Genomic DNA, 12,175 nt, shown 5'->3' with positions numbered 1-12,175 from the left:
GCAGATGGGCTTTGGTCTGGTCACCGGTTTTTCCGTCTCCCTCTGGTGAGAGTGTGATTCTTGTGTGTATCCAGATCTTCTTTCTCTCTCTTCCTTCTCCTCCTCCGGCCTATGGCTTGGTAACTTACTGAGGTGCCTTGGCTCGTGGGCGGGGTATAGGAGGGGGACCCTAGTGCATCCTGGGAGGCTGAAAGCTTAACTCTATGGTGCCCGATGACTGACGTCACACCTATACCCCAAGGTATCCTGTGGAACCCTATGGACTTCGTAGAAATAGAGATAACAAAGGTAAGTTCTTACCATATCTCATATTTTATTAATATTAAAAAAAAAAAAAAAAATCCCTTTTTGTACTTTGTATGGTATTATTATTTAAGAGTACTCTTGTGCTATGCTTCGTGTTTTTAGAGCTTCTTTGCTTTTACATATGTCTATACTTCATTTAATTGTAATGTGCTGCCAGCTAGTATGAAGCTATTCACTGCATATTATCAATTCAAACTCCACACTATAACCACATTGTTACAACAAACAAGCTGTGTTAATTAATGTGTACAGTACATATTATGTAGGTTTCCTTTTAATGAGTCTATTGGTGCTGGTCTGTGAGCTTACGCTTATGAGTTTATCAAATTATTTCCAGGAAGCTTTGATGTATTGTTATGTGTTAGGAAAATTGAAACACTGCTTTAGTCATTCTAGCAAAGCATCATCGCTATCAGCAAAACAGTGATTCATAATAAACGCCTATCTAATCTTACAGAGAGCAATTGGGACATTGTGTACAGCGGCACAGCAAGAGAGCATATGTGTGACCACCTGAACCCAGGCTGCTCCTACCGGTTCCATGTTTACTGTGTCAGTGAAAGCGGACAGAGCCCGGTAATGACTCCTAAGTTCACTGATTTACTGTACTGGATTTAGTGAAATAGAAGATCCACTGCTGTCAGTATCACATAATTATATTCTTCACTTCCAAATGTTCCCTCTAACTGTGGCTACAGCAGTGTGTACACTGGAACACTCTTTGGTCTGTCTTCCGTAATCTCGCACATAGTCTTTATGGAATCATAACAGTGAATCTTTTCAAGGTATCCTCAGGAATAATTAGCACCACCTGTAGATGTATTGTCTTAGAGTCTGATTCAGAGATTGACGGAATTGAAGAGCCGCACACAAGCGGCTGTGCAATTCCATCCATCTAAAATGCTAATGCAGAAGGTGGTGTCTCCTGGAAATAGACACCACTTTCCTGCATCTGCGTGCCCAGCCTGGGATTACCATCGCAACCATTGCGACCATTGGTCGCGATGGTTGCCCCTTTGACCGGGTTGTGGTAGCTGAAGCTTGCCGCACACTGACCGGGTCCTGCCAGCTTGCAAGGCCAGGAAATCTGCGTCCACCAACACAGCCCCGCCCCCCAAATGCCATGCTTCTGCTTGGGAAGGTCTACGGGTGAGATCGCAGGTCCTGTTCTGCACATGCTCAGAACAGGTCTTGCATATGTGCACACCTCTCACTATTGGAGGTGAACGCTAACCATCGGGTTAGTGTACAACTCTGAACCAGTCCCTTAGTCAATGAACACAGTGGTTCCACAAGGATTGGGTATGAGAAACACTGTTAAAGAGTCAGGATATGTTTTTCTTGTATGTCTACCAGTTTTTCTACAGTACTTTATCAGATTATATGGCACCAACATAATGCTTCGCGTGGTGTATATTTCTGTAGGGTACATTCATAATTTGAGGCAGTCAAGTAATACGTAGATCCCTACATTGCATGCCATAGTGGATACTGGGGAGATAAGGGTGTCTGGTTGGCTTGTAGATTCCTAATCTGGGGGGCCCAATCCATGAATTGGTGTGTAAAGGCCCATGGTCTATATATGTACTGATTTGGATAGTGGATAGTTAAACTGTATTGAAATCACTGTTCAGTGATGTAGCTAAAAGCAGAGCTACACAGTCTGTTAGCTTTATTTAATAAGGAAATGGAAAAGCTAAGTGCAAACATGTTCATATTTGCTCTTAGCAGCTGCCAAACATTAACAGCAACATGTAAAGGCTCTGCATACATCTATTACATACCCTTAGCACCTATATTCTGTTTGTGACTAATGGTTAGTTTAAAGACATCTTTGGTGCTTCTTTTGGAATTGCTTGTAATGATCAGCGTGTTTCACCAAACACAGAAATTATACAAATTGCTCTTACGTTGGCTCATTAAGTTTCTCTAAAAGTGTAGTTTACAAAAGGAAAAAGCTGCAACATGTCTATTACATTAGTTTGTGACACTCAAGTGTGTCCCTCTCCGGATGGCAATTTCAGCCAGGAGTTCCGCTCTCTGGCTGGCCATTTCAGCTAAGTGTGCTGCTCTAAGGCTGGTCATTTCAGCCAAGTGTGCCGCTCTCCGGCTCCCCTTTTCAGCCAAGTGTGCCACTCTCTGACTGACCATTTCAGCCAAGTGTGCCACCCAGATTTTCTAGCCTATCCATTTGTTATTTATTTCTGATATGTGTTATTCAGGTTTTAGTTAAATAGGACAGTTGCCTACTGTCCTATTTAACGCTATGATGTCAGGCTAATTTGGACAACATGTCTGTTTTAGTGTATATACACTGTTTTAGTTTTAGTGTATATACTGTATTTTAGATTGTGTATATACTGTATTTTTAATCATTATTTTCTGTTTTTGTTATTCTCCAGTCTTCAGACACTTTGGTAGTGCAGACCCCAGCTGTATTCCCTGGCACTTGCCAGCCACCAAGGCTCCAAGGCAGACCGCGAGCAAGAGAAGTGCAATTACGATGGGGTAATTTTTATAAGGTTGCAACTAAAACCACATCACATAATGTAGGACTTCTGTCTTTTGCCATTTCTATCCAGATTATGCACTTTTTCCTGAAGTTTGCTACAGTAATATTGTACTAAATCACTAATACTGTACTCAGGATAATCATAGCACATTAAGATGCATTTATAATAATGCAGTCTGTTAAAGCTGCTAGTACTTGGCTAGTATTTAAAAGATAAATTGGTGTGTAATTTCCTCCTGTCAAGCACTTATTCATTTTATGCACAGCGCCCCCTCTGGCAGATGGTGGGTCTCCAGTTACCAGCTACACCCTGGAGATGTCTACTTGCGAAGGTGAACAGAGAGACATATACCAAGGAAGTGAATTGGAGCACATTGTGTGCGGTCTTCTCCCAGGAAAGGTGTACAGCTTCCGGATACGTGCAGCTAACAAAACTGGGGTACATCAGTGACTTTCAGCTTTGATACTACCTCTCCTTTACTTGATTATAAGAACTGATGTAGAAAAATAAGTACAAAATAATACCGCATCTACAGAGCCGGCCCTAGGCATAGGCATTATAAGCAAATTATAAGCAAATGCCTAGGAACAGTCCAGGGCTCTACTGTTGCCCCCCCCCACCTGGCGCTACCCTTCCGCCTACCGCTCTGATTGGGCAGCGCAGCGGTTGTGTGAGCCGCCCAGATCAGAATGAGTTTCTGCACAGAAGCTCATTCAGGCTACAGGAGGAGACAAGATGGCCACGGGAGCTGAGGCCACTCCTCCCATGAGGAGCACACTCACAATGTTTCTTCTTACCCCCACTTCAAAATTCCCACTTCGACCACTATACAGGTTGAGTCTCCCATATCCAAAATGCTTGGGACCGTGGGGAATTTTGGATATCGGAATATTCCGTATTTTGGAATAATTGCATACCATATTAAAATGTTTTAGGTATAGGGCCCAAATCTAAACATAGAATGCATTTATGATTTATATACACCTTATACACACAGCCTGCAGGTAATTTTATACAATATTTTCAATAATTTTGTGGCTTAAACAAAGTTTGTGTACATACATGAAATTTATTTGTGTCATATACACCTTATACACACAGCCTATAGGTCAATTTATACTTTATTTTTAATAATTTTGTGCCTTAAACAAAGTTTGTGTGCATTGAACCTTCAAAAATCAAAGGTTTCACTCTCTCAGTCATGCTAAAAATATTCCGTGTTTTGGAATATTTGGATATGGGATACTCAACCTGTATTCGCCAATTTAATACAGAACCTTGTCAATAGTATTTATGGATCACCTCCATATATGTCTCTACTATTTCTATAACACAATAATAAATATGTACAAAGCACTCCCCAACAATATGGGTGTCAGCTCAATCAGTAAGAAATGTATCAGTGGTGATCTGGTACATGTAAACAAATGCAAATATTGGAACTGGAACTGAGCGCCACACGTGCTTATATAACCTTATATAAGTATCATTCCAATATCAACCTTACAATGTAAAGTGCTGAGTGAAAAACATAAAGTGCTTGGTGTATAAATATAATTTATAAGTAAAGAATCTCCAAGTGACTAATTACAATATTTCAAAAATAAGAAAAGTGCAAATGCATAATGTGTGTGAAATCTTAATATACAATAAATGTGTGTGTGTGTATATGTGTATATATATATATATATATATATATATATATATATATATATACATCAGTGCATTATGTACCAGTATTATAAATATGTGCAAAAATGATAATCATAAAATTGTGTATAAAATATATAAAACAATTTTTATTCAAAACAACAGAGGCAATATCCCAATGCAGGGGGGATAGTATAAATAAAATTCATAAATAGATACACAGATATAAGAATATATTAAGCTTAGAGAATAAAACATTTTTAAATTAAAATAAGGATAAAATTGGCTTATCTGATCATAAAAGTGGTAAGTTCATGAGAAGGTAGAGAACAGGAGCAACCAATGCGTTTTGTCCGTGTCTTGGACTTCTTCAAGGGATATAAGAGCTCCTGTGGGGTATCTGGTATTTATACCCCCTTCTTAAGGACAAACAGGTACTGATTGTAATTGACTATGACATCACTTCCGGGTTTCCTGACTGCCATGTGTATTTACATCTAGAAGAAATCCCTCAGTTTCCTAAGGTGCTGGTTTCTGTTTCAATTAAATGCCCATGCCTATAGGCATTACATGATTATGAACTCTTTGTAGTCAAAACAGTCCTAAATTAAAAACATGACCGGAGCCTCTCATGACATCACTTCTGTCTTTAACTCAGCCTAGCGTCACGTCATTTCCGCCCGCTTCCGTGGGTAGCGCGGCACCTCCGTCTTCTGTAAATTTTGTTTCTTAATGGCATGCCCAGACGAGGCCTCTTACGACCTCGCTTCGGCCCTTTCTCCAATCCCGGCGTCACTTCACTTCCATCCGCCTTGGTGGGTAACGCATCACCTTCGCCCAGTTCACTTCCACCCTCAGTCAGCAACCGCGGCCATCTTGGTGCTCTCGGTGATGGGTATACCTGCGGCCATCTTGGTACTCGCGATACTGTTTACATCCGCAGCAATCTTCCTGTACTTGTCACTCGATGACATGAAGCCTTTTTGGGTGCTTGGAATTTAAAGATCAATCTTCAGAATATTATATCACCATGCATATAATATTTCCTAAATGGCATAATGGGAGGTATTAATATAAATATGTATAAGAACCCATAGATTGGGAATCATAATGTATCACCCATTACCACATGATTTATTTATGTGTAACATCCAATTTGATAGTTTTATTATCCTAAGCCAGTTTAGTGCATCTACCCATCCTTATCTACACCTATAGTTACATGCATCCGTGTACCATATTAAATGATCATTTTATTAAATGATGAATGTAGCTAATCACATTATGTTGGTTAATTCTAAATGGTTATAAAGGGTAATATATATAGAATATTTATATCAGGAGGAAGAGTGTCTATGTTCGTATTCCTTATCATACAGTGATTTCATGTAATTTTTCTTTCTTGAGTTACATAGTCCATCTTAAACGATTACAACGTCTTTATAAACCACTTGTGTAACAGTTGTTTGAGCTCATGAGTCATTTAGTAGATCACGTGACGTTAATGAGTTATACCAGTATGTCACATATCCAACTACAGTTCCTGGTTTTCCCTTGAGGTTTCCCATCTAAGTACTAACCAGGCCCAATGGTGCTTAGCTTCCAAGATCAAACAAGATTGGGCGCTCGAACCAAGGTATGACTGTAGGTACCATTCTGACATACAATATACTCTCCGGTCCTGTCCATCACCTTCTTCTTAAAAGAAAGGAGCTATTTCATAGCTGTCAATTAGGGCTTTGGGGAATCATAGTTCATCTCGTGTCAGGATAATGAGTTTATTATTCTTCTTTGTCAAATTACATATATGACCACCTTGAAAGAGTGCAGCGTCTGTATAAACCACTTGAGTAACCGTTCTTTGATGATTCTCCAGATGTACTTTAAGGGGCAATTAGTAAATCACATGACCTTAAGGAGTTGCACCAGTATGTCCCATATCCATCTACAGTACCTGGTCTTCCCTAAGAAATACCAACGTTTCAAGATCCATTACTCTCCATAGCTGCCCTGGAAGCTATAAGTGCGGCAGATGTAATGTATGCAAATACATTCATAGACAAAGAAAGATTTTCAGCAATTCTATGAACAATAAGGAATATAAAATTAAACAACACCTAAACTACAACTCAACATCTGTCTCTTGGAATACTCCTGTGGGATAAAATATGTGGGTAAACTAAGCGACCGTTGAAATTACGAATACAGGAACATGTACGAAATATCAAGAATAAGATGGAGACGCATATGGTATCAAGACATTTTAGTACACACCATAACTCTGATCCAGATGAATTCACATTTAAGGCAATCGAACATGTGGAATTGGAAGATAGAGGAGGAGATCTAGCAAACAAATTATCCAGACGTGAGATGTACTGGATCTTCGAATTGGACACGATGACTCCTCGAGGATTTAATGACAGCTATGAAATAGCTCCCTTCTTATAAGAAGATGGTGATTGACATGACCGGAGAGCAGAATTTGTGTCCTATTGTTGCCTACAGTCATACCTAGGTTCAAGTGCCTAATCTCATCTGATCTTGGAAGCTAAGCACCATTGGGCCTGGTTAGTACTGGAATGGGAGACCCCTAGGGAAGACCAGGTACTGTAGTTGGATATGGGACATACTGGTGCAACTCCATAAGGTCATGTGATTTACTAATTGACCCCTAAAGTACATCTGGAGAATTAGCAAAGAACTGTTACTCAAGTGGTTTATACAGATGCTGCACTCTTTCAAGGTGGAATATGTAACTTGACAAAGAAGAATAATAAATTCATTATCCTGACACGAGATGAACTATGATTCCCCGAAGCCCTAATGATAGCTATGAAATAGCTCCTTTCTTTTAATAAGATGGTGATGGACAGGACCGGAGAGTATATTGTATGTCAGAATGGTACCTACAGTCATACCTTGGTTCGAGCGCCCAATCTCATTTGATCTTGGAAGCTAAGCACCATTGGGCCTGGTTAGTACTTAAATGGGAAACCTCTAGGGAAGACCAGGTACTGTAGTTGGATATGTGACATATTGGTATAACTCATTAACGTCACGTGATCTACTAAATGACTCCTGAGCTAAAAGAACTGTTACTCAAGTGGTTCATAAAGACATTGTCATCTTTTAAGATGGTCTATGTAAGATATGCGAACATAGACACTCTTCCTCCTGATATGTATATTCTATATATATATATCACCCTTTATAACCATTTAGAATTAACCAACATAATGTGATTAGCCACATTGATCATTTAATAAAATGGTCATTTAATATGGTACACAGCTGCATGTAACAATAGGTGTAGATAAGGATGGGTATAGATGCACTAAACTGGCTTAGGATAATAAAGCTATCAAATTGGATGTTACACATATAAATAAATCATGTGGTAATGGGTGATACATTATGATTTCCAATCTATGGGTTCTTATACATATTTATATTAATACTTCTCCCATTATGCCATTTAGAAAATATTATATGCATGGTGATATAATATTCTGAAGATTGATCTTTACACTCCCAGCACCCAAGAAGGCTTCATGTCATCGAGTGACAAGTGCAGGCAGATGGCTGCAGATGTAAACAGTATCGCGAGTACCAAGATGGCCGCGGGTATACCCATCACTGAGAGCACCAAGATGGCCGCGGTTGCTGACTGAGGGCGGACGTGAACTGGGTGGAGATGACGCGCTACCCACCAAGGCGGACGGAAGTAATGTGCCACCGGGATTGGAGAGAGGGCGGAAGCGAGGTCGTAGGAGGCCCCGTCTGGGCATGCCATTAAGAAATAATATTTACAGAAGACGAAGGTGACGCGCTACCCACGGAAGCGGGCGGAAATGACGTGACGCTAGGCTGAGTTAAAGGCGGAAGTGATGTCATGAGAGGCCCCGATCATGTTTGTTAATTTAGGACTGTTTTGACTACAAAGAGTTCATAATCATGTGGCTCCTATAGGTATGAGCATTTAATTTAAACAGAAACCAGCACCTTAGTAAACTGAGGGATTTCTTCTAGATGTAAATACACATGGCAGTCAGGAAACCCGGAAGTGATGTCATAGTCAATTACAATCAGTACCTGTGTGTCCTTAAGAAGGGGGTACAAATACCAGATACCCCACAGGAGCTCTTATATTCCTTGAAGAAGTCCATGACATGGACAAAACGCATTGGATGTTCCTGTTCTCTACCTTCTCATGAACTTACCACTTTTTATGATCAGATTAGACAATTTTATCCTTACTATAATTTTTAAAAAATGTATTCTCTAAGCTAAATATATTCTTATATCTGTGTATTTATTTATGAATTTTATTTATACTATCCCGCTGCATTGGGATATTGCCTCTGTTGTTTTGAATAAAAATTGTTTTATATATTTTATACAGAATTTTATGATTATCATTTTTGCACATATTTATAATACTGGTACATAATGCACTGATATATATACATTTATTGTATATTAAGATTTCACACACATGCATTTGCACTTTTATTATTTTTGAAATATTGAGAGTAATTAATCACTTGGAGATTTTTTTCTTATGAATTATATTTATACACTCAGTACTTTGTTTTTCAGCCAGCACTTTACATTGTAAGGTTGATATTGGAAATATACATATATAAGCACGTGTGGCGCACAGTTCCAGTTCCAATATTTCCATATATATATATATATATATATATATATATATATATATATATATATATATATATATATATGAAACGATAGTCTAGGCACCTGGCGCTTCCTGATACTTTGAGAGTCAAATAGTGTTAAAAAATGGTGTCCTTTTTTTAAAAGAGTTCATAAATAACAACACACGTGAATAAGAGATGGCAGCTTTTTCCTCAGGGTGCTGGTTCGAGCAAAACAGCTAAAATGAATCTGGAAAAGTGGGAGAGAAGAAAGGACACCTAATAGTGTAATATATTTAGTGAAAAGATAATAAACATACAACAAATAATTCTTATATGCGTACCAAATATTTTCTTGAGAGAAATTAGTAGATATATTCCAATTTTGAGTGTTCTAGTGTTTCCAAAAAGTGAACCAGTGCAAGATGTATTTAAAAATATATGATTTCAAAATTAGAGAACCAAAAACCGATGACGACGACACCTCCGGGAATGCATTCCACAGCGAGACCTTCATCCGGAGCAACAACAGCTAATACCAGCAAGAGTCAAAAGATGTCTGCATACCAGGTACTCGGCCATCTTTGCTGAGACATTGTATGAAAGTATATACAAACGGAACCTCCGGAAGATCAACTTACTGTCACGGGTCAGGTGGCGCTGAATCATTCAATTAATTAAACATGATGTATATCACTATAAATACGGGCCATGTAAGAGTTTTTTCTCACAACTGCTGCTCCCCTTGAAGAAGTCTGAGATAGATGAAACGCGGTGGGCCCTCCTCCACCCACCAATGTATGGACTAAAAACAGACAGCTATATGGAACGTCTGCACTAGCACTTTATTTTTATTTATTTTTTTTATTCAGCTAAGTTTTATGAATTTTTTATTTTAGCTAATCATCATTTGTACCCTCCTCTCTTATATGAATTTTTCCTTTTTTATATATCCCCTCATACTGTATATTCCTTTTTTATAGATTCCCATATTGATTTTATTCCTATGTCCCCTGTATTTCATTAAACATATTTATTTTTATTCTCTGAATTTTCCAATGATTTTCTTTAGAAATAGAGTATTACAATAACCAGATCCATATAGGCACATTTTTGGTTCTCTAATTTCTAAATAATATATTTTTTAATACATCTTGCACTGGTTCACTTTTTGGAAACACTGGAACACTCAAAATTGGAATATATCTACTAATTTCTCTCAAGAAAATATTTGGTATGCATATAAGAATTTTGTTGTATGTTCATTATCTGTTCACTAAATATATTACACTATTAGGCGCCCTTTCCTCTCTCCCATTTTTATATATATATATATATATATATATATATATATATATTTATTTACTAGTTATTTATATAGCGCACACAAATTCCGTAGTGCTTTACAGAGAATATTTGGGCAGTTCCTGCCCCAGTGGAGCTTACATTCTATGTTTCCTACCACATGCACACACACTTACACACTAGGGTTAATTTTGTTGGGACCCAATTGACCTACCAGTATATTTTTGGAGTGTGGGAGGAAACCGGAGTACCCAGAGGAAAACCCACACAAGCACAGGGAGAATATACAAACTCCACACAGTTAGGGCTGTAGTGGGTATCAAATCCATGACCTCAGTGCTTTGAGGCAGTAAATTACACAGTCTACACTATATATATATATATATATGTGTGTGTGTATGTGTATATATATATATATAGGGGGGCATCAGCCAAAATCTTTCCTAGGGCACCAAATTGGTGAGGGCCGGCTCTGAGCATCTATTTTTAAGTATCCTAAAAACTAAGAAAACTAGATCATATTTATATTACACAATGTCTTTAAATCGATTACAACAGTGTTCACTTTTTTTTATATACATGTTACCTTTGGTATTTATTTTACTACGGTTTATTTTTTCTTCTTCAGCGAAGCTGGAGGTGGTAGTGATTGTCTGCACACAGATGCAGATTTTTATTATTTATAAACTATTTGGTTTTATTTTTACTGTGCTTCTGCAGTGCTTTGCATTAAAGTGCTCTGACTTCCTAGTGAGAGACTTTGGGGTCTATTTATTAACTACGATTTTACACTGTTGATCTTCAGTGTTTTTGCTGTGAGATTTAAAGCGCAGTGGTGTAACCAGGGGGGGTCGGCCGGGGCTCGTGCCCTGGGCGCCATCGTACCGGCAGGGGGGAGGGGAGCTGGACGCAGTCCAGGTCCACTTCAGGCAGTGTAGTGCTAACTGTAGTAGGTGTGGTCCGCACTACACAGTAACAAACACACTGCTGCCGGCGCTCGGTAGTACTACTAGTACCACTCATACTACCCGGAGGTGTGTGTTTGTTTTAGCAGACAATGACAGTCAGACAGACTCCATAGACGGACCGCTACTGGGGGCACTGCATAGGGGGACCGCTACTGGGGCACTGCATAGCGGGGCACTACTGGGGGCCTGCATAAGAGGGACCACTACTGGAGGCACTGCATAAGGGGGACCACTACTGGGGGCACTGCATAGGTGGGACCACTACTGGGGGCACTACTGGGGGCACTGTATAGGGGGACCACTACTGGGGGCACTGGATAAGGGGTACCACCACTGGGGGCACTGTATAGGGCAGCCCACTACTGGGAGCACTGTATAAAGGACACTACTTTGGGCACTGTATAAGGGCCATTGCATAGGGGGGGGACCACTACTGTGGGCACTGTATAAGGGGCACTGTATAAAGGACTCTACTGGGGTCATTGTATAAGGGTGCACTTCTGTGGATACTGTGTATGGGTGCACTACTGGGGGCACTGTATAAGGGGCACTACTACATGGGGCACTGCTACTGGGGACATTGCATAAGGGGCACTACTACGGTGGGCATTGCGAGAGGGGCACTACTACTGGGAACACTAAGGCACATATGGAAAGGAATATTGTGTGGAGTGACGAGAAACGTTAGTGTGTTATGTTGATATGCCCCCATTTTTCAGTGGCCACGACCCTTGTTGCATGTGGCCATGGCCACTTTTCGGTGCACGCGACC

General features: G+C 39.6%; 1 protein-coding gene and 3 pseudogenes across 3 annotated transcripts in view; 3 read left to right on the top strand and 1 right to left on the bottom strand.

Moving 5' to 3' along the window:
* The window catches only part of FNDC3A (fibronectin type III domain containing 3A), a 262,911-nt gene that overhangs the window by 236,743 nt on the left and 13,993 nt on the right, over positions 1 to 12,175 (top strand). For all 3 annotated transcript variants that reach the window (XM_088469122.1, XM_088469124.1, XM_088469125.1), the window contains 3 exons: positions 764 to 882; positions 2,709 to 2,814; positions 3,085 to 3,257. In XM_088469122.1, the coding sequence (XP_088325248.1) occupies positions 764 to 882; positions 2,709 to 2,814; positions 3,085 to 3,257 (398 nt within the window). The remainder of the gene's footprint in view (positions 1 to 763; positions 883 to 2,708; positions 2,815 to 3,084; positions 3,258 to 12,175) is intronic.
* LOC148527307 (5S ribosomal RNA) lies at positions 6,001 to 6,119 on the bottom strand (annotated as a pseudogene).
* LOC148527306 (5S ribosomal RNA) lies at positions 6,970 to 7,088 on the top strand (annotated as a pseudogene).
* Positions 7,377 to 7,495, top strand: LOC148527305 (5S ribosomal RNA; annotated as a pseudogene).

Source organism: Taudactylus pleione, unplaced genomic scaffold (assembly GCF_031769625.1).
Source record: "Taudactylus pleione unplaced genomic scaffold, aTauple2 ptg000089l, whole genome shotgun sequence".
NCBI classification, from domain to species: Eukaryota; Metazoa; Chordata; class Amphibia; order Anura; family Myobatrachidae; genus Taudactylus; species Taudactylus pleione.
Note: the sequence above shows the minus strand (reverse complement) of the source record. Positions and strands in the feature narration are given on the sequence as shown.